The 21843-nt window shown below is 36.0% G+C and overlaps 1 protein-coding gene across 4 annotated transcripts in view; it reads left to right on the forward strand.

Annotated features, from left to right (window-relative positions):
- RNGTT (RNA guanylyltransferase and 5'-phosphatase) overlaps positions 1 to 21843 on the forward strand; it is a 369143-nt gene that overhangs the window by 38301 nt on the left and 308999 nt on the right. For all 4 annotated transcript variants that reach the window (XM_077903107.1, XM_077903108.1, XM_077903110.1 and 1 more), the window contains exons 2-6: positions 1128 to 1237; positions 6189 to 6292; positions 6393 to 6481; positions 19154 to 19229; positions 20510 to 20750. In XM_077903107.1, the coding sequence (XP_077759233.1) occupies positions 1151 to 1237; positions 6189 to 6292; positions 6393 to 6481; positions 19154 to 19229; positions 20510 to 20750 (597 nt within the window). In that variant the 5' untranslated portion in view covers positions 1128 to 1150. The remainder of the gene's footprint in view (positions 1 to 1127; positions 1238 to 6188; positions 6293 to 6392; positions 6482 to 19153; positions 19230 to 20509; positions 20751 to 21843) is intronic.

Here is a 21843-nt window from a genome sequence, read left to right on the forward strand (position 1 = left end):
CTGGGCACAGCCTCTTGTGGGGCTGGATCCTATGACCCTGAGATCATGACCTGAGCTGAAACCGAGACTGGGATGCTCAACTGACTGAACCACTCAGGCGCCCCTTTCTCTTGCTATTCTATTTGATTGTCAATTTTTGGAATTTATGTTGTCCTTAAAAATTCTAAGGTGATACTTTTATTTTTTTTTTTTAAAGATTTTTTTTTTTTTTTAATTTTTATTTATTTATGATAGTCACAGAGAGAGAGAGAGAGAGGCAGAGACACAGGCAGAGGGAGAAGCAGGCTCCATGCACCGGGAGCCCGATGTGGGATTCGATCCTGGGTCTCCAGGATCACGCCCTGGGCCAAAGGCAGGCGCCAAACCGCTGCGCCACCCAGGGATCCCCTAAGGTGATACTTTTAAAAGTATGGTTTGTACTGAGAATACATCGTGAACAGTTCCATTTAAAACGTTTTAAGACAGTGATTTTATGGTACGCCTGAGTGGCTCAGTGGTTGAGCATCTGCCTTTGGCCCAGGGTGTGATCCTGGAGACCTGGGACTGAGTCCTGCATGGGCTCTCTGCATGGAGCCTGCTTCTCCCTCTGCCTCTGCCTGTGTCTCTGCCTCTCTCTCTGTGTCTCTCATGAATAAATAAATAAAAATATTTTTTTAAAAAAGAAGACGGGATCCCTGGGTGGCTCAGCAGTTTGGCACCTGCCTTTGGCCCAGGGCGCGATCCTGGGGTCCTGGGATCGAGTCCTGCATCAGGCTCCTGGCATGGGGCCTGCTTCTCCCTCCTCCTGTGTCTCTGCCTCTCTCTCTATGTCTATCATAAATAAATAAATAAATCTTTAAACAAAAATAAAAAAGAAGAGGGGCAGCCCCGGTGGCTTAGCGGTTTAGCGCCACCTTCAGCCCAGGCCTGATCCTGGAGACCTGGGATCCAGTCCCACGTCGGGCTCCCGGCATGGGGCCTGCTTCTCCCTCTGCCTGTGTCTCTGCCTCTTTCTCTCTCTCTATGTCTCTCATGCATAAATAAAAGTATTAAAAAAAAAAAAAGAAAGTGATTTTGAGAATTGCTAATTATGGTTTCAACCTGGAACATTTTCTTTAATGAAAATTGTTACCTGTCTTAATGTTTAGGAAGATTCTTACCTCTGAAGACAATGTTAGGACCAAGATATGATAGTCAAGTTGCTGAAGAAAATCGATTCCATCCCAGTATGCTCTCAAATTATCTAAAGAGTCTGAAGGTAAGAATCAAAACCTTTTGGTATTGATTTAGTATACTTTATCTCTCTCTCATTCTTCAAGTGGCTTAAAAATACTTATTTTGAAACAATTTATTGACTAAGAGGAAGTGGTAAAAATTGTACATAGAATTCTGTGAACCCTCCCCCTAGCTTTTCCCAATGGTGACATTTTACATAATTGTAGTATAACATCAAAGCAGGAAATTGACATTTGTATAGTACTGTTGAATTGATTACAGACCTTATTTAGTTTTTAGAGTTTTTATATGTGTTCATTTTTGTGTATATGTATATAGTTCTCTGCATTTTGATCCAATGTATAGATTTGGTGTTAGTCACAGAACTGTTTCATCTCCACAGAGGAATTCTCACATGCTATCCCTTTATGGCTAGACTCTACTCACCCCCATCTCTGTACATTTGTACCTGCTAATCCATTTTCCATCTCTATAATTTTGTCATTTTGAAAATTACATAAATGGAATAAAACAGTATGTGGCCAGGCAGCCCGGGTGGCTCAGCGGTTTAGTGCCGCCTCCAACCCAGGGCCTCATCCTGGAGACCCAGGATCGAGTCCCACGTCAGGCTCCCTGCATGGAGCCTGCTTCTCCCTCTGCCTATGTCTTTGCCTCTCTCTCTCTCTCTCTCTCTCTCTCATGAATACATTTTAAAAAAAATCTTTAAAAAACAAAACAGTATGTGGCCTTTTGGGATTGGCTTTTTTCACTAAGCATAATACCCTTGAGGGCCATCCAAGTTGTTGTATGTTTCAACAAAAAGTTTTTCTTTTTGTTGAATAGTATTTACTTATATGGATGTATCAGGGTTTATTTAACTCTTCTCTCATTGAATGCTTAAATAACCATTTAACCAATTTGAGTTATTTCCAGTTGCAGGGTATTGCAAATAAAGCTATGTAAACATTCATGTACAGTTTTCATTTTTCTGGGGTAAATGTTCAAGAGTATGATTGCAGTGTGCATAGCTAATTTTATAAGAAAGGGCCAAACTACTTTCCCAAATGAAACTTTTTAATTTTTTATATTAATCTGACATCATACTGATTCGTTTCCTAAAGCTACTGTAACAAATTACTATGAAATGAGTGGCTTAAAACAGCAGACATTTATTCTCTCACAGTTCTGGATGCAGGAAGTTCTAAATCAAGGTATTGGAAAGGTTGGTTCCTTCTGGAGGCTTAGAAGGAGAATCTTTTCCATTCGTTCTTTTCTGCTAGCTAGCTTCTGGTTAATACCAGTGATCCTTGATATTCCTTGGCTTGCAGCTTTGTGGGTTGTCTCTTGTTATTGACATCTCCCTGTGTGTGTCTAAGTTTCTGTCTTTTAAGGACACCCTAATGCAGTATGATCTCATCTTAACTTGATTATATTTGTAAAGACTCTCTAGCCCTATTTCCAGATAAGGTCTCATTCACAGGTATAGGATTTAGCACTTGAACATATCCTTTTAGGGGACATAATTCAACTTGTAACACTACTGTTTGTACTCTTCTATTTTAGTACATTAGTCTAATATTAATACCCATTACCCAAAGGCTTCTTTTTTTTTTTTAAAGATTTTATTTATTTATTTATTCATGAGAGAGACAGAGAGAGAGAGAAAGAGAGAGAGAGAGGTAGAGACACAGGCAGAGGGAGAAGCAGGCTCCATGCAGGGAGCCCAATGTGGGACTGGATCCCAGGTCTCCAGGATCATGCCCTGGGCTGAAGGTGGCGCTAAACCGCTGAGCCACTTGGGCTGCCCTACCCAAGGGCTTCTATCATGGGAGAAAAATTGTCACTTAGATTTTGAAAACCTGTTATTCCTTTTCTTGGTGTAGTTTTGTTGCGTATTTATATTTTTTGTAAACTTTAAACTTTTATTTTCATTATCAATAGTGATATGAATTAAATCATAGTTAACATTTATAGAGCATTAAATATTTCCTGGTTGGTATTGTAAGAGTTTAGGCTTAGAAGCCATATATTCTGGCTTTGATTTCCAGTTTGCCACTTGCAGCTTTGTGGGCAAGTTACATAATCTCTTCCTGTTTCAGTTTCCTCATCTGTAAATAAAATTAGTGTATATAAAGCACGTAGAATAGTGCTTGGCACAGAATAAGGCCTTTATTGAATCTTATAACAACTCCATGAGGTAGATACTATTATTATTCTTACTTCATGGATTGGGACTATTATGAAAAATAAATATGTATATGTAATATATATGTATATGTGTATGCAGACAGATTCACACATAACATGTTACCTATATAGACACATCTCACACATACACACATACACATATATGGGGCTTCAGGCAGTCAAGTCATACGGTAGTTTCTCCATTTCCTTGGCTAAAGTTTCCTATGTAGTTAGAAACTTCATATTTTCTTGCCCATTTCCACTTTACATCCATTTCTTATTTTGGACCTGGATACACACAACGTGAGTTCTAATTCTTTTTTTTTTTTTTTTAAACATTTTATTTATTTATTCTTAGACACAGAGAGAGAGAGGCAGAGACACAGGGAGAGGGAGAAGCAGGCTCCATGCAGGGAGTCCGATGTGGGACTTGATCCTGGGTCTCCAGGATCACACCCCAGGCTGCAGGCGGAGCCAAACCGCTGCGCCACCAGGGCTGCCCATGAGTTCTAATTCTAACTCACTGAGAAGCTGTATTAATGAGATCTAAACCTCTGTGTTTGACAATATATGTCCTTTGAAGGAATTGAGATCACTGCTGAAGCTCTGTGAGAAAAGAAGTAGGTCCAGGGGTGGCATATTGTAGAAAATGTCATAAAAAAATACATTTCCTGTAAGTAAGAACTCTCTTGATGGGTAGATTGATCTCTCATCTGTACTTAAACTAAAGAATCTGGCAAAATCAGTGAGCACATTATGGCAGCTAGTTAGTATTTTGGAAAAAAGTTTTGTTAGTTTTGTTGTGCGTGAAATATAAATACTTTTGCTATTTTTCTTTCTAAGAATGGAGTCAAAACATTATGTAGACCAATCTCCTTTAGGCACATCCAATAATAGGTACTCAGTAAAATCAGCAACAATAAAAGAGAGAAAAATAACAATTTAAAAAGTGCAGATTGGGGACATCTGGGTGGCTCAGCATCTGCTTTTGGCTCAGAGCGTGATCCTGGTCCGGGAATCAAGTCCTGCTTCGGGCTCCCTGTGAGGAGCCTGCTTCTCCCTCTGTCTATGTTTCTTTCTCTGTGTCTCTCATGAATAAATAAATAAAGAATCTTAAAAAAAAAAAAAGTGCAGATTGTTTCTCTTGCCATTCTTCCCAGAGAATAATGTGCTTCAAAATAGGATAGAGGATGTATGAATTTTTTATTTTTAAAATTTATTTTATTTATTTAATTTAAAAAATTTCATTTATTTATTCATGAGAGGCAGAGAGAGAGGCAGAGACATAGGCAGAGGGAGAAGCAGACTCCCTGCGGGGAGCCTGATGCAGGACTGTAAACCAGGACCCCGGGATCATGACCTAAGCCAAAGGCAAGATGCTCAACCATGGAGACACCCGTGTGCTCCCATTATTTATTTATTTTAAAGAATTTATTTGAGAGAAAGCAGAGTGAGAGAGAAAGAGCACGAGGGGGGTGAAGGTCAGTGGGAGAGGGACAAGCAGACTCCCCTGCTGAACAGTGAGCACTGATGCAGGGCTCCATCCCAGGACCCTGCGATCGTGACCTGAGCTGAAGGCAGACGCTTAACTGATTGAGCCTTAATTTTTTTAAAATTAATTAATTAAGGTGCTTCTTGGGATCCCTGGGTGGCTCAGCGGTTTGGCACCCGCCTTTGGCCTAGGCTGTGATCCTGGAGTCCCGGGATTGAGTCCCACGTCGGGCTCCCTGCATGGAGCCTGCTTCTCCCTCTGCCTGTGTCTCTGCCTCTCTCTGTGTGTCTCTCATGAATAAATAAATAAAATCTTAAAAAAAAAAATTAAGGTGCTCCTTAATTTTTTTAAAATTTTAATTTATTTATTAGAGAGATGGTGAGAGAGAACATCAACAGGGGCAGGAGAGAGGGAGAAGCAGGCTTCCTCAGTAGGAAGCCTGAGGTAGGGGCTCCATCCCAGGACCCTGAGATCATGACCTGAGCTTAAGGCAGTTGCTTAACCAACTGAGCAACTCAGACGCCCGAGGATGTATGAATTAACTGTTCTTTAACTTGGCTCAGTTTGGATGTACATATCTTAGTGAGACTCTCTTACTAGTCTGAAGATGATTCTAGTTGTGAAAGATTTTTTAAACCACTTGGCCTCTGATCACAAGCCAACTATATCAATTGATGGTGAACAGAAGAAATAATGATTTTAGTTCCAGTGCAGGAAGAAAAACTGGCTAAGAGGTGAGATTAAGTATTCAATGAGATGTATAGTTATGGCCATGTGTACTGTTCTCTATTGACTATTTAAGGGATTTACAAAAGAATTTTGACTGTACATACTTTTTATCGTATATGGTACTCACTTTAGAATTAGCTGCCTAGCTTGTGATGTAGTGATAGCTGTTTAGAATGCTGAGTTGATGTGTGCCTGGGGTATGGGGTGTATTTCACACAGATGCTATTCTTGCTGTATTGTCTTGCTAATAAATCATAAGTCGGGTGGATGCAGAAAACTGCATCCATGTTTGCTTTTTTAGGTAGACTTTTAGGATGTTGAAGTGGAGTAAGTTTTGCTTCTGTTCTAGTTCCATCATTAGTTTGGGGGTTAATTTATTTCATTGAGTGCCTTTTAAGTTCTGGTACCTTGAATAAAACTTCAGTAACTGATGCTCTTGTCAATAGTTTATTGGCAGAGTGAACATAAAATCTCTCTCAATATAGATGGTTAAACTGGAGTATTGCCATTTCGTCAGTTTGTTTTGGAACAAATTCAGTTACTAGTAAATCTTCCTTTTTTCTTTCTTTCTTTTTTTTTTTTTAAGGTTAAGATGGGCTTGTTAGTGGACCTAACAAATACTTCAAGGTTCTATGACAGAAATGACATAGAAAAAGAAGGAATCAAATACATAAAACTTCAGTGTAAAGGGTAAGTCATGTATTAAGATTCTTTATTTAATATTGAAACTTTTTGCTGAAATTTGCAATTTCTTCTTTTTCAAAAAAAAAAAATGTTTCCGTATTACTAGACATGGTGAGTGCCCTACAACTGAGAATACTGAGACATTTATTCGTCTGTGTGAGCGGTTTAATGAAAGAAACCCTCCAGAACTTATAGGTATGTCTTACTTTACCACTCTTTAAATATTTTATTTTGTGATTGGGTTTCCATTTTCTTTTTTGCAAGTGAGGTGATACAGAAAATTTTTTTTCTTTTTTAAGTAATCACTGAGAAAAGTGATTAAAGTAGTTAGAGTAATAGACTAACTTTTGTGAACTATGAAATACATTTTTGTAATTTTTACAGTTTTTGAGATAAAGCCCTAATTGCCCCTCTTCAGGTATACTACTGGGAAACTTTACCTTAAACACTGCATATTTATTTTTTATAATTTTGCATTTTATACTGTGTATACTATGAAAAAAATTTTTTTTAAAATTTTATTTTATTCATGAGAGATACAGAGAGAGAGGCAGAGAGACAGGCAGAGAGAGAAGCAGGCTCCATGCAGGGAGCCTGACGTGGTACTCAATCCCGTATCTCCAGAATTATACCTTCGGCCGAAGGCAGGCGCCAAACTGCTGAGCCACCCAGGTGTCCTGAAAATATATTTAGAAAATTTTTTTTATTTATTTGTTCATGAGAGGCACAGAGAGAGAGAGGCAGAGGCAAAGGCAGAGGGAGAAGCAGGCTCCCTTTGGGGAGCTGATGCGGCACTTGATCCCAGGACCCTGAGATTATGACCTGAGCCAAAGGCAGACGCTCAACCACTGAGCCACCCAGGTGTCCCTGAGTGAAACTCTTTTTTTCACTCAGTATTGTATTTCTAAGAGTGATTCATGATGATGTGTGTAACTGTGGTTCATATTTGGCTGCTGTATAGTATTCTATCATGAATATCATATGGTTTATCCATTTTCCTGTTGATGGACAACTAGTTCAGCAGATATTTATTGATTGCTACTCTTTGTAAGGTATTGGCTCTTGGAACATATCAGTGGAGAAAATAAAAAAGTCTTTGCTCTATTGGAGCTTATATTTTAAATTTTTTTTTTTTTAACATTTTTATTTATTTATGACAGTCACAGAGAGAGAGAGAGGCAGGGACATAGGCAGAGGGAGAAGCAGGCTCCATGCACCGAGAGCCCGACGTGGGATTCGATCCCGGGTCTCCAGGATCGCGCCCTGGGCCAAAGGCAGGCGCCAAACCGCTGCGCCACCCAGGGTTCCCTGGAGCTTATATTTTAGCATGGACTGGGAGCAGGGGGAGGGGATGTGGGAGGAAGGCAGATAATAAACACTAAATGTATTAAATAGGTAAATTAAAACGGACAGTTACTTAAAATGACATTTGGTTTATTTTCAGTTTTTTTTTCTATTATAAACAGTGCTACTAATGGTCTTCTAGAATTTTTAAGGTTTGATTTTTAGCTTTGATTTTCTTTGTTCTTTCAGATATTTATATTGATATATGATTTGAATTGAGGATCTAATTTAAATGTTTTTTATATAACCAACTATTTGTTTTTTTGTAGCTTATTGAATAATTTTTTTCTCGTGATAGTTAGATGCCATAAGTTAACTTCTTCTTCTTTTTTTTTTTTTAATATTTTACTTATTCATTCATGAGAGACACAGAGAGAGAGAGAGAGAGAGAGAGAGAGAGAGGCAGAGACACAGGCAGAGGGAGAGGCAGGCTCCATGCGGGGAGCCTGATGTGGGACTCGATCTTGGGACTCCAGGATCACGCCCTGGGCCGAAGGCAGGCGCTAAACCACTGAGCCACCCAGGGATCCCCAAGTTAACCTCTTATATGTACTTTTGGAAAGTTTTTACATTTGATTTGCCTTTTAATTTTTAAGGTAATATTTTAAAACTTTTGTTGTCAATATATTTTCTTTTGCAATTTCTTCTTCTTCTTTTTTTTTTTTTTTTAAAGATTTTTAAAAAATGTATTCATGAGAGACACAGAGAAAGAAAGAGAGAGAGAGGCAGAGACATAGGCAGAGGGGAGAAGCAGGCTCCATGCAGGGAGCCCGATGCGGGACCCGATCCTGGGACTCCAGGATCATGTCCTGGGCCGAAGGCAGGTGCTAAACCTCTGAGCCACCCAGGGATCCCCGCAATTTCTTCTTTTTAAAGTTTTAAGTAGCTAATATTTTCCCTATACAGAGAATTAAGTGAAAAACTATTAGAAATAGTAAGAAAGTACAGGGGATATATTTGAACACAGATAAATAAGAAAATATCGACTTTCTTGCAAATAAACAGTAAATAGAAAATAAAATTAGAGGATGGTCTTACTAATCTTATTAATAATACTGATTAACATTTATGGAGCATTTCTTCTGTGCTAGTCACTCTGTAAACTGTTTTACATTCAGTGTCTCCTTTTCTTCTTACAACAGTCTTTTTACATGGAATTTATTGTCACCCCCATTTTATGATGAGAAATTGAAGATTGGGAAGATTAAGTGACTTATTCAAGGTCATTCACACAACTAGTAATGGTTAGAGCGTAGGTCATATCCTAAGCAATCTTAGTTTTAAGTTCATACTCTAAACCACTTCTCTTTTCTGTAACAGAAGTACATGATACCAAGGAATAAAGTTATTAAGTGTAGGAGGTCTTTATGAAGAAAATATACTTGGATGTTTAAAAGACTCGAAGAAAGAGAGAGATATTTGTTTCCAAGTTAATTTCAATTTTTAGTGTAATTCTAAGCAAAATCCCAATGAAACTTTGGAACAATTATTATGAAGTTAATTTCTTTTATTTGTAAAATTTACTGCTTCAACATAAGTCAACATATATTGAGCACAGAACAACATTGTTTGGCAAATGAAAGAGGCAATATTATGAGCAAGAAAAATTTGAAAAACAAAAATAATGAGGGGATTGTCCTTACCAGTTTGTAAAGCAGAGGGTAAAGTAATGGACACTATAGTAGTTTCCTGGTGGTAGAGGATATGTTTTCCAAATTGTAGGGGGAAGGTGTGATTATTCAATAAATGGTGTGAAACAATTAGTCCACTATATAATAACATGTATTTTAGATGGATTAAATATTTTTAAAAGGACCCATAAACACATAGGAGAAAATATAGGTCAGTATTTATTTAATTCTGGGATAAGGTAGTATATTTCAATATATCAACCAAAGGCAGAATCCACAGCAGTGTCCCTGGACTGCTTGCATGAGAATCACCTGAGGATGCTTATTAGAAATATTTGTTTTAGGGTCTCATCCTGAATCTGCATAATCAAAAACTCGGGGATTAAAGCCTAGGAATTCAGTTTTTGTTTTTTTGTTTTTTAAAAACAAGGATCTTTGGAGACTTTTTTATGTACACTTAAATTTGAGTGTTCCTGTCAAAAATGAAAATGTGTTCTCCATTACTGTAATAGTACCTACTGTAATCAATGAGTGCTTATTCTTTGCTTGGCAGACATAATGGTAAACTATAAGTGAATGAATGAAGAAATGAATGAATATAATCCTCATGACAACTATGTAGTATGTGGTGTTATCCCCATTTTACAGTTAAGAAAATTAAGTTTCAGAGAAATTAAGTAGTTTGCCTTTGGTCATGCATCTAATAGGTATTTTTTTTCCTTAAGATTTTATGTATTTATTCATGAGAGACACGCAGAGAAGCAGAGACATAGATGGAGGGAGAAGGAGGCTCCCTGTGGGGAGCCTGATGGAGGACTCGATCCCAGGGCCCCAGGATTATGCCCTGAGCCAAAGGCAGACGCTCAACCACTGAGCCACTGGCTCTAGGTTGTTGCTACCCTGATTTCTATATTAACTCATGAAAAATGAAAAATAATTTCTGAACTATAAAACATAACAGAAACAGAGCACAAGTATTATTTGACAAGTTTGGAAAAATATTTGAAGCATATGACGGATAAAAAAAATATACAAAGAGGGACACCTGGGTGGCTCAGTTGGTTGGTATCTGAGGCTCAGGTTATGATCTTGGGGTTGTGAGATCTAGCTCAGCGCTCAGCAAGGAATCTGCTTGTCCCTCTCCCTTTTCCTGCTTGCATGCTTTCTCTCTCAAATAAGTAAATAAAATCTTAACAAATAATATATGTATATATGCAAAGAGATTTTATAATCCCAATGGCAAAATACAGAAAACAATGAAAATGCAACTTATATAAAAGAAAATACAAATAGCCAAGAAACATGAAAAAATTTTTTTCATTTGTTAACAAAAGATACAACTAAAATATAGTTGTTACCTTCCCCCATCAGATTGTAAGGATTTAAAAAATTATGTCAAGGATTGGATACATTGAGTGCTCTCATATTGTTAGGGTGTTACTTGGTACTGCTTCTCTGGAGGGACATTTGGTGATATTTTTCAAGATCTTTGAAAGCATTTATATACTTTGACTTATCAAGACTACATCTAAGAATTCATTTTAAGGAAGTAGAGATGGACATGAAGATTTATGTGAAAGGAATTTCATCACAGCTTCATTTGTAATAAAAACAGAATTTGATATCTGATAAAAGCAGGTCGTTTATAGAGTATGCAACTATTATTTAACAGAAGAACAATAACATGCAATATATGCTATACAGTATTATGGTACATTCACAAGACTGTATGTAACAAGTGCACATATATACACCTATATTTAGGTATACATCCGGAAGATACACAGCACTATGGCCTTTGAGTGACAGCTGTTTTCTTACTTGAAAGAAATCATTGCAGTGGTAGATGCTAAAAATACGCTTGAAGAATTCAAGGAGGACAAAAAGTTTTAACATTCAGAAAAAGATGTCATGATTTCAGAAAGATTAACACTCCTAGGTTTAGGAAAATAAGTTACCCTTATAAATTGTCCAGTTGTATTGTTGGAATTATTTTTATATAGTTGATGTATTTAAATCAGTTGCTGTCAACATTTATTTATTTATTTTTTTGCAAGATAAAGATATAACATTTATGACTTTATATCTTTTTTTAAATTTTTTATTTTTTATTTTTTTATTTTTATTTTTTTTATTGGTGTTCAATTTACCAACATACAGAATAACCCCCAGTGCCCGTCACCCAATCACTCCCACCCCCCGCCCTCCTCCCCTTCTACTACCCCTAGTTCGTTTCCCGGTTAGCAGTCTTTACGTTATGTCTCTCTTTCTGATATTTCCCACACATTTCTTCTCCCTTCCCTTATATTCCCTTTCACTATTATTTATATTTCCCACATGAATGAGAACATATAATGTTTGTCCTTCTCCGACTGACTTACTTCACTCAGCTCAACATTTATTCTTAACGTCCAAACTGCTCCAACCTAGGGCAATGGGAGCCTCTTCAGTTGGTTTCTATATTCTTTTGATATTACCCATTAGTCTGATGGTTTCCTTGTTCTCTGGCACATGATGTTTTCCAGACAGCATCTGTTATTTCTCTGAAGAGTTTGGTTCATTTTAGTGGTTCCTATTTAGAAAATAGTATTTAGAGATAATCTTGGTGTTGGAGATCATTCCATAATTAAACACATTAACATTTCTGCAGTTAAACATGAATATTCATTTTTTAAAAGATTTTTAATTTATTTCTCTATGACAGAGAGAGAGAGAGAGAGAGAGAGAGAGGCAGGCAGGCAGAGGGAGAAGCAGGCTCCATGCAGGGAGCCTGATGTGGGACTCAATCCCATGTCTCCAGGATCACGTCCTGGGCCGAAGGCGGTGATAAAACCGCTGGGCCACTGGGACTGCCCTGAATATTCATTTACACTAGGAAAAATAGACTATAAATAAATGTCACATAAAGTCAGGTTTTGGCCCCAAATGATTTACCAGAAACCTTAATTTTTTTTATAGCTCTTCATGGAGGCTGTAGTGCATTTGTTGTTTGCATGTACAGAAATATCTGTCTTCAGAATAAGAATTTTGGGGACTGGAGAAATTAAAAAATCTGTTAAAAGAGAAGTAGCTGATTTCTTGGTAAATAGTAAATTGTATGATAGATATGTAACCAATACCTCTAATTTAGGTATTTCTAGTTATCAATACTGTAACAGATTCGTGAATATGTATTTTCATGAGTAGCATATATTTATTTTGGTAAAAAGCTTTTTTTTGGTTTAAAAAATATTTAAGATAACTTTGTATAGAATAAGTTCTTAATAATTGTTAGTTTCTTTTTTCTGTTCTTATTTTTTTTGCTCTTTTAGACCAGAGCATTTCATCCTCAGCACTATTGCCATTTTGGGTTGGATAATTTATTTTGGAGGGCTCTCCTGTGCTTTGTAGTATGTTTAACAGCATCAGTGGCCTCTACCCACTGGATGCTAGTGGCATCCCACCAGTTGTGACAATTAAAAATGTCCCCTAACATTGCCAGGTGTCCTCTGGGAAATACTGATTTAGTCTGAGATCCTAAAAATTAATTTATCTGACTAGTGAGATAAAAAGGAAATTACGTATATTGAAATAAGGCTTTATTTAAAAACAGTTTGCCAAAAAAAAAAATAAAATAAAAATAAAAACAGTTTGTCATTAACCTTTTCTAAGTCACCTCTTCGTAATTTATATTTCCAGGATATGTATTCCTATTGTTATAGCTCATCCTTCTGTCCTTTTGCTGGAGACATAGTTTCTCTCTCTCGTTCTCTTTTTTATTTTTTGAAAGATTTTTAGGTAATTTCTATAACGAATGTGGGGCTCAAATTTACAGTCCCAAGATCCAGAGTCACTTGCTCTGTACTGAGCCAGCCAGGTGCACCTGTTTCTTCTCTTCATTTGATTTTTAAAGAAAAGTTTTCCCTTAATATGTATATTAGTGTTAATATTTTTTGACATGCCATATAAACTTATTTCATTGTATTAGCTTACATCGAAAACAAAGACAAATTTTGATAAGGAGTTGACTTGAAATAGTTAATAGTGAGCTAATCTTTAGATGTAAACTCTGCTTTCTTGCCACTAGGTGGACCCATTCTCATAATCAATTGAGGAAAACTGAACGCTTTTTTTTTTAAACATTGAAGCCATATCATACTAGTAATCAGTGAATTTTTTTAACATCAAATATATGATCTTCCATAGTTTTCTGCAGAGATTTGTTTCAATGAGGTTTTTATTATTTTATTATCTTACTTTAAAACTCTAGTCATCTATTAATGTTTTAAAGTATAATAAGACTAAAACTTTACATATTTGCATAATAAGGAATGTTAAAAGAGCTGTGTTACTTTCTTAAATTATATTTCATCACATGACTTAATCACTTAGTTGGCAGTTATTCTTACATTTTCTATTTGTAAAAATATCTTGCTGGAGTAAAAATTAGATGCAAAAACAGTAGTGGTTTAGGTGAGAACTATGTTTACAGTTAGAATATTTGTTGCTTAAATTGGTCTGAAATACAAAGTAATAAAAGGAAAAGTTATATGTTAGGTTAGGATTCATGTTGGACAAAAGGTGTAACTTTCTGTAACTTTTGAGGCCCCTTTTCTTAAAAAGCAATGGAGATAATAGAATTTATAGTTTCATGATTATAGTCATTTATTTCTAAGGGGCATCGTTTCCTGTTCAAAGTTGATCTCTATTTTTTATCTACTCTTTAGAAACTTCATTTCAGTTGTGTCCTTGTTATCCATTATTGTCAACCTCTGTGATTAACCCGGTTCTTTTCAGCCTGTAAACATATTTAAGTCTCTCATATTAAATGATATTCACCCCCCCGCCAAAAAAAAAAACAAAACCCCACACCTTTCTTCTTGTTTTATATTTCCCCTTCCTCTTCCCAGCTGATTTTTTGAAAGATTGATACTTGAATTCACTTATTCCCATTCACTGCATTGCAATCTGGAGTCCTCCTCATGCACTCTTAAATAGTGACTTTCACTTCTAATTATTATGTGACATTTAAACAGCTGAACAGTCATGTCTTGAAACTTTCTTTTTTTGTTGTAGATGACTCCATGTTCTCTTTGTTTTCTTGAGCCCATGGTAGTTTATTTTTAGTCTTTTTTATAGTTTTGCCACTTATTCTTGAAAGGTTGATTTTCCTTAGATTTTATTATTAGTTTTCTTCTCTTATTTTACATACCCATCCTTAGTGACCTTATACCACAGACCCCTTCCATAGTTGACTATGTGTTGATGATTCTTTAATCTTCAGTTCCAGCCACACCTGTGAAGCTCTTTGCTATTTTTTCCAATACTTTTAAGTCCCAAAAGAACCCTAAACTCCTCGTCACCAGCTGTACTCATTACCCTGCGTATAAGACTGATGTAAACTCCTGTCCTTCCCAAGCTAATAAATGGTGCTACTGCCCACCAACATCAGAGAACCAGAGACTCCTTTTATATCTTTTCTCTCTGTTGACAGTCATTCACACCCCAGATTGGAGATTCTGTCTTAAATATCTCTTCAGTCTGCCTCCCCTCAATAACCTTATCACCATGAGCCTTGTCCCTCAGACCCTTATCTCACACATAAATTACTGGGATGGCTTCCTTATTGTTTTTCTTACCTTTATTATTGCTCCCTCTCTGTCTTCTGTTGAGCTGCCATTGGAGTGGGTTATTTATTTATTTATTTGTTTATTAAACCTTTATTTGTTTATCTTTAATCTTTACACCCAGCATGGGGTTCGAAACCACAACACTGAAATCATGAGTCACATGTGCTTCCGACTGAGGCAGCCAGGTCCCCCAGAGTGTTTTTTTTAAAACATGATAATTTAATTGCCATGCTTAAAAATTTTTAATATCTCTCCATTGCCCTTATACTGTCTTTAGTATTGGATACAGTACTAAACAATTCAGGATATTGTTCTTTTCATTGCCTCCAACTGCATTTAGTATTACTTTCTTACTATATATTGCACACTGTAGCCATTCTAATTCATTTATAGTTTGCCATATGTGGTGTTTTGATTCATATTTTTATTTGCACAGATTGCTTTGTCTGCAATTCCTTTGTATTCTTGTTAATTGGGTATTGCTCATTGACTAAAGTTTTTATTCTAAATATTAATGATTATTTCTATGAATATAGAAATAGATTTAGTTTAATGATTATTTCTGTGAATATAGAAATAGATGATTTAGTTTAGTTGATGGTAACTTTAAGATACTGGTTTTCAAAATTTCAAAAAATTTTTTTTTTTCAAAAATTTTTTTTTATGTAGCAAAGGCCTTTTTTGTGTTTTTTTCTTTTTTCTTTTTAAGATTTTATTTGTTTATTCATGAGATGCAGAGAGGGAGAGGGAGAAGCAGGCTCCATGCAGGGAGCCTGACGTGGGACTCGATCCCGGGTCTTCAGGATCACACCTGATCCTGGGATGAAGGCAGCGCTAAACCGCTGAGCCACCCTGGCTGCCTGCTTTTTTTTTTTTTAAACTTAAAAAATTTTATCTATTTATTTGAGACAGAAAGAGATATGTAGAGAGAAATAGAGAGAGCACCAGCAGTGGGGAGAGGGAGTAGCAGGCTCCCTGCTGAGTAGAGAGCCCGATGCAGGGCTTGATCCTGGGACCCTGGCATCCATGACCTGAGCCAAAGGCAAATGCTTAACTGACTGAACCACCAAGGTGTCCCTGGGCAGAAGCTTTCAAGTTTGATATAGTTTCATTTGTTATACTTGCTTTGGTTGTTTGTGCTTTTGGTGTCCTATCCAAAAAATTCTTGGCAAGACCAGTGTGGAGTAGTTTCTTCCCTACATTTTTTTTCTGGAGTTTTATGGCATTGAGTCAGATTTAAATCTTTGATCTCTTTTGAGTTAGTTTTTGTGAATGGTGTAAGATAGGTGTCCAGTTTTTTTTTTTTTTTTTTGGCATCTAGTTTTATTCTGCGTGAATACTGTTTTCATTCCCCATGGAGTGTTCTGGGTTCCCTTATTGAATATTAGTTGACCATATATGCAGGAGTTTAATTCTGGGTTCCCTATTCTGTTCTTTTGGCCTATATGTCCATCTTTATGCCAGTACCATACTGTTTTTAATAACTCATTCTTATAGAATAGTTTGAAATAAGGAAGTATCATATCTTTAGTTTTGTTATTTTTCCTCAATACTGCTTTGGCTGTTCAGGGTCTTTCATGGTTCCATGCAAATTTTTGCATATTACAGATTCTGTGTAAATGAAATTTATATATATAAATATATATATCCTCATTGCATTTATTAGCAATTCATTCATTTTTATGGCTGAGTGGAAGGTATTGAATGGGTATACCACATGTTTATCCCTTCACCTGATGATTGACATTTGGGATGTTTGCTATTTTTGGCCATTATAAATAAAGTTGCTGTGGACATTCATCTTTGTATGTCTTCGCACACATTTTTGTTTTTCTTGGGTAAATAACTAGGATTAGAATGTCTGGGTCATTTGATGCTGATATATGTTTAACTTTTTAAGAAATTGCCAAACTGTTTTGGCAATTGTGTTGTTTTATAGTTCTACCAGCAATGTATGAGGGTTTCAATAACTCTGCATACTCACATTTGATATGGTCAGTCTTTTTTATTTTAGCTATTTTAATTAGTGTGTAGTGGAATTGCATTGTGGTTTTAGTTTGCATTTTCATGATAATGATGTAGACTGCCTTTTCAGGTACTTGTTAACCATTTACACATATTCTTTTATAAAGTATCTTTTAAAATCCTTTGCCCGTTTAAAAATTATTAGAGTGTTTGTCTTATTATTTAGTATTACGAGTTCTTTATATATTCTGGATACAAGTTCTTTTTTTTTTTTTAATTTTTTTTCTTTTTTTTTTTTTTTTTAATTTATGTATTCATGATAGTCACACGGAGAGAGAGAGAGGCAGAGACACAGGCAGAGGGAGAAGCAGGCTCCAAGCACCGGGAGCCCGATGTGGGATTCGATCCCGAGTCTCCAGGATCACGCCCTGGGCCAAAGGCAGGCGCCAAACCGCTGCGCCACCCAGGGATCCCTGGATACAAGTTCTATATTAGATATATGTAATGAGAATATATTCTGTGGCTAGTGTTTTTATTTTTTTCTCTTTTTATTTTTTTCTTTTTAGGGAAAGCTTAAGCAGGCTCTATGCCCAGCGTGGAATCTGACATGGGGCTCAATCTGACAACCTTGAGATCATGGCCTTAGCCGAAATTGAGATTTAGGACACTTAATGGACTAGCTACCCAGACACCCCCTAGTGTTTTATTTTCTTAAAGACATCTTTCAAAGAGCATTTACCATTGTGAAGTAGCCCAATTTATCAATATTTCCTTTTATTTTGTTTTATCCAAGAAGTCTTACATTAAATTGCAAAGATTTTCTTCCATATTCTCTTCTAGAAGTTTTGTAATTCTTAACTTTTAATTTAGTTATATATTTGATTTTAGTTGTTCTCTATTAGGATGCTTTATATTGCAAAGAAAAGAGTAGTTTATTAAGGTATAATCTTAAATGGCAGATTATCTTTCCATTAAACATAACAAGAAAAGCTTCATTTTTGAGGTTTGCAAGATAGTGAGTTAAGTAATGTCATGTTAGTAATGTCAACCAAACTTTTACTTTTTCAAAGTAGTTAAAATGATTTAAAAATGCAGTCATTTTTTAATTTATGAAGCTCATTTGCAGCTTTTCCGAATGTGGAGGTAGACCCACATAATCTTGAACACATACTGAAACAAGATTTAAGAAAAAATTATTTTTCTCAAGTTTTTCTCTGGAAAGTTTATTTTATTTATTTATTTATTTTTTAAATTTTTATTTATTTATGATAGTCACACACAGAGAGAGAGAGAGAGAGGCAGAGACACAGGCAGAGGGAGAAGCAGGCTCCATGCACCGGGAGCCCGACGTGGGATTCGATCCCGGATCTCCAGGATCGCGCCCTGGGCCAAAGGCAGGCGCCGAACCGCTGCGCCACCCAGGGATCCCTATTTTATTTTTTAAAGATTATTTATTTGAGAGAGAGAGAGGCAGGGAAGAGCCAATGGAGAGGGAGAGAAAGTCTTAAGCAACCTCCACACAGAGTGCAGAGCTGGATGTGGGGCTTGATCTCCCAACCATGAGATCATGACCAGAGCTGAAACCAAGAGTTGGATGCTTAGCCAACTGCGCCAATCCAGGCATCCTCTGAAAGTTTATTTTAAATATTATTAATTAGTGTAAAGATACTGTCAGTTGGTTTCTAAAAGAACTTCAAGGTAGTTTTATTTTTATTGTGCTGTATATCCATCAGTTATTTTCTAGATCCAGTGAAGTGTTGTGTGTATGTGTGTGTCCACCTTTTAAAGTTGTATGTTTGATAAAAAATACTATCTTATCTAAAGTGCTTGGAATCTGTTAGCTTTAAGAGAAATTTTTCGGCCTTAGAGTCTAAAATGATTTGTAACCAATATATACTAAACTTTTAGCTAGTGAGATAAATTAGATGCTAAGCAACTTAAACTGAGAAATTACTAATAGTTATAAGAAAGGGTCAAAGTGGGGATCCCTGGGTGGCGCAGCGGTTTGGCGCCTGCCTTTGGCCCGGGGCGCGATCCTGGAGACCTGGGATCGAATCCCACATCGGGCTCCCTGCGTGGAGCCTGCTTCTCCCTCTGCCTATGTCTCTGCCTCTCTGTCTCTCTCTGTGTGACTATCATGAATAAATAAATAAATAAATCTTAAAAAAAAAAAAAAAAAAAGAAAGGGTCAAAGTTTTAAAAATGTAGTTATTTTATCAAATCATTAAAATGTTTTGATTGCAGGTTGGAATTTTAAAGTAAAATGTGGCTTCTGAAGTAATGTGTTAATTTTAAACCAAAGCTGCTTTATTTTCTAGGTGTTCATTGTACCCATGGTTTCAATCGCACTGGTTTCCTCATATGTGCCTTTTTGGTGGAGAAAATGGATTGGAGGTATTTGTTTCTTGTTATAATGGAAGAAGACTAGTAATTGATGATATATTTTATTAATTCTTTTAGTTTTAGCATTTTATATTACCAAATTTTTGATAAAGTTATGATTAATAAAATTTAAAATGGTTTTCGTTTTAGACTTGATTAATCTTTAAAACACCATTTATTACCTGGTATGTTGTTCTAAGTGGCACTGTAGTTGAATATTTATGGATTTTTATACTATGTCTTGTCTTTTCCAGATTTTTTTTTACATATTCCAGAATAATCAGATGCAACTTTTCTCAATATTTTTTTTGTATTCACCTTTGAAGTTACTGTTGTTGTTATTGTTCTTTCTTTTCTTTTTGTAAGTAAGCTAGCAAATGCCCAACATGGGGCTTAAACTTACGACCCTGAGGTTGAGTTGTGTGCTCCACTGACTGAACCAGCCAGACACCCCTTGTTCTTTTCATTTTTAATAATACCTTTTTTAATAGCTGTTGAATATTAGGAAAACTTATAATGGTATATGAAAGGAGGTATTTTGGGACAGTTACTGAATTTGAACCAATCAAACAAACATGTCTTTATTGAAGTGTCTGTTTAGATCCTGAGAGAACCTGAAATTGCCTGAAATTCCTGAGTGAATGGGATATTACTACCTGAATTTTCTTGTTTACTGATTGAGGGTCATTATTTTTGTATATAAATACAGAGGGTCCTTCTGTGGATATAATCAGCTGAAGTACACATATGATTGTGTATTTCTCTTCACACATCCTCTGGTTCTCTACTACATGCTTTTCCAGGTCTGTCTTTCGGGCCTTTGAGATGCTTTCAACAGTAACCCCAGACTACTGTGTTAGTCTGTGGTTTTGCCTCTCTCTGAGGACCTTTGCTCTTTTACCTGGGTCTATTGAAAGTTCTTAAAAGCTAACATGCTTTTACTTTTATTCATATTGCTACTCACATTTCTTTGATTTTTTTTTTAGAGTCAGACCTCAATCTTCAAGGCTTTATTTAGAATTTTCACAGACTTTACCCGGGTCTCTTCTATATGCTCATTGCAGCTTACCTTTAGATTACTTTAGGGATTATCAGTGTATCTTATATTTAAGCTGTTTCAGAAGAAATTTGTCCTTCAATGATCGAATGCCTTCGGTGTGGGGAATATGATTTGTCCATTTCATAAACCTATATTATACTTCATTTGGTACCTGAAATAGAATGAGTGAGTTTTGATAAATCTACATAAATGAAGAGTGGTGAGGAAATTACATGGTGTTTGTTTTCCATAGTATTGAAGCAGCAGTTGCTACTTTTGCTCAAGCCAGACCACCAGGAATTTATAAGGGTGATTATTTGAAAGAACTTTTTCGTCGCTATGGTGATATAGAGGAAGCACCACCCCCACCACTATTGCCAGATTGGTGTTTTGAGGATGATGACGAGGAAGATGAGGATGAGGATGGAAAAAAGGAATCAGAACCTGGGTCAAGTGCCTCCTTCGGCAAAAGGAGAAAAGAACGGTTAAAACTGGTAATGTTTAAAAATATTATAGTCTTTACTTTTCTCTTCTGCAAGCTTATTGAGATTTCTGTGTTTAGCTAGATTTGTAAAGTTACTTCATTCTGGCTGTTTCTAAAGATTCTTGATAGCCATGAGTCTGCATTTTCTATGGGAAAAGTTTGTTGAGTAAGTTCATTTTGTTTTTGATTCGTAGGTAAACCAAACAACTCTTACATATTAAACTGAGAATTTACTATTTTTTTCTTGTAAAGTATTGGGAGATTCCAGCTACATAGTGAAATTTTTTACTGATGCTTTACAAAATTGTCATATAGTTAAAATAACTTTACATATAAATTCTACTCTTTTCCATGGTTGGTATTTTCATATTTTCTGTAAAGTTGAACTGAGAAGACTCTTCTATGGACAACTCCCACTAATCTTCTTACTTCTATGGACAACTCCCATTAAAAGGCCTAACAAAAACCATTAGGAATTCTCCTCTCGGGGGGACACGAGAGATGCTGAGAAGAAAAGTACTGATTGTACTTCTATATACAGGTATATGGTATATAGGTCAAAGGGAAAAGTTAGGCAAAGTGTGGAGATAATGAAATGTTAATGAAGTTAGTAATTAAGGAATGTGGGATATCAGTTGAGCAGTAAAAGATACAACTCCCTTATTAGTAGGCAGTGATTCACAGGCAAGGAAGAAGATGCCTTTTTTTTAATGTAAATCATATGATACAGTCAGTTGGGATTTTTAAAAAAGTCCCTTATTTGAAAAACATTGTTTTAATATGTATATACACATTTCAAACTTCAAGACTTTGAGGCCACTGAAAAGTATTAATTGTTTTGAAGCATAGAAATAATTTAAAAAATAACTTAATTCTCTTAGTCTAACTCATTGATTACTGAATCACATACCTAGAAAAATAATTACATTCTAAGAAAAGGCTAATAGCATAATATAGCAGAAATGACTACCTTCTTACAGTATCATTTTTGTAAGGAAATTTAACTATATTTTTTAAGGCTAGCATTAGCCATGAGCATATGCTAATGTGTTTTTGAATTATAGTATTTGAATGTGTGAAACAGTGTATTTTTAATTTAATTT

The sequence above is a fragment of the Canis aureus genome, chromosome 7 (genome assembly GCF_053574225.1).
Source record: "Canis aureus isolate CA01 chromosome 7, VMU_Caureus_v.1.0, whole genome shotgun sequence".
Lineage (NCBI taxonomy): Eukaryota > Metazoa > Chordata > Mammalia > Carnivora > Canidae > Canis > Canis aureus.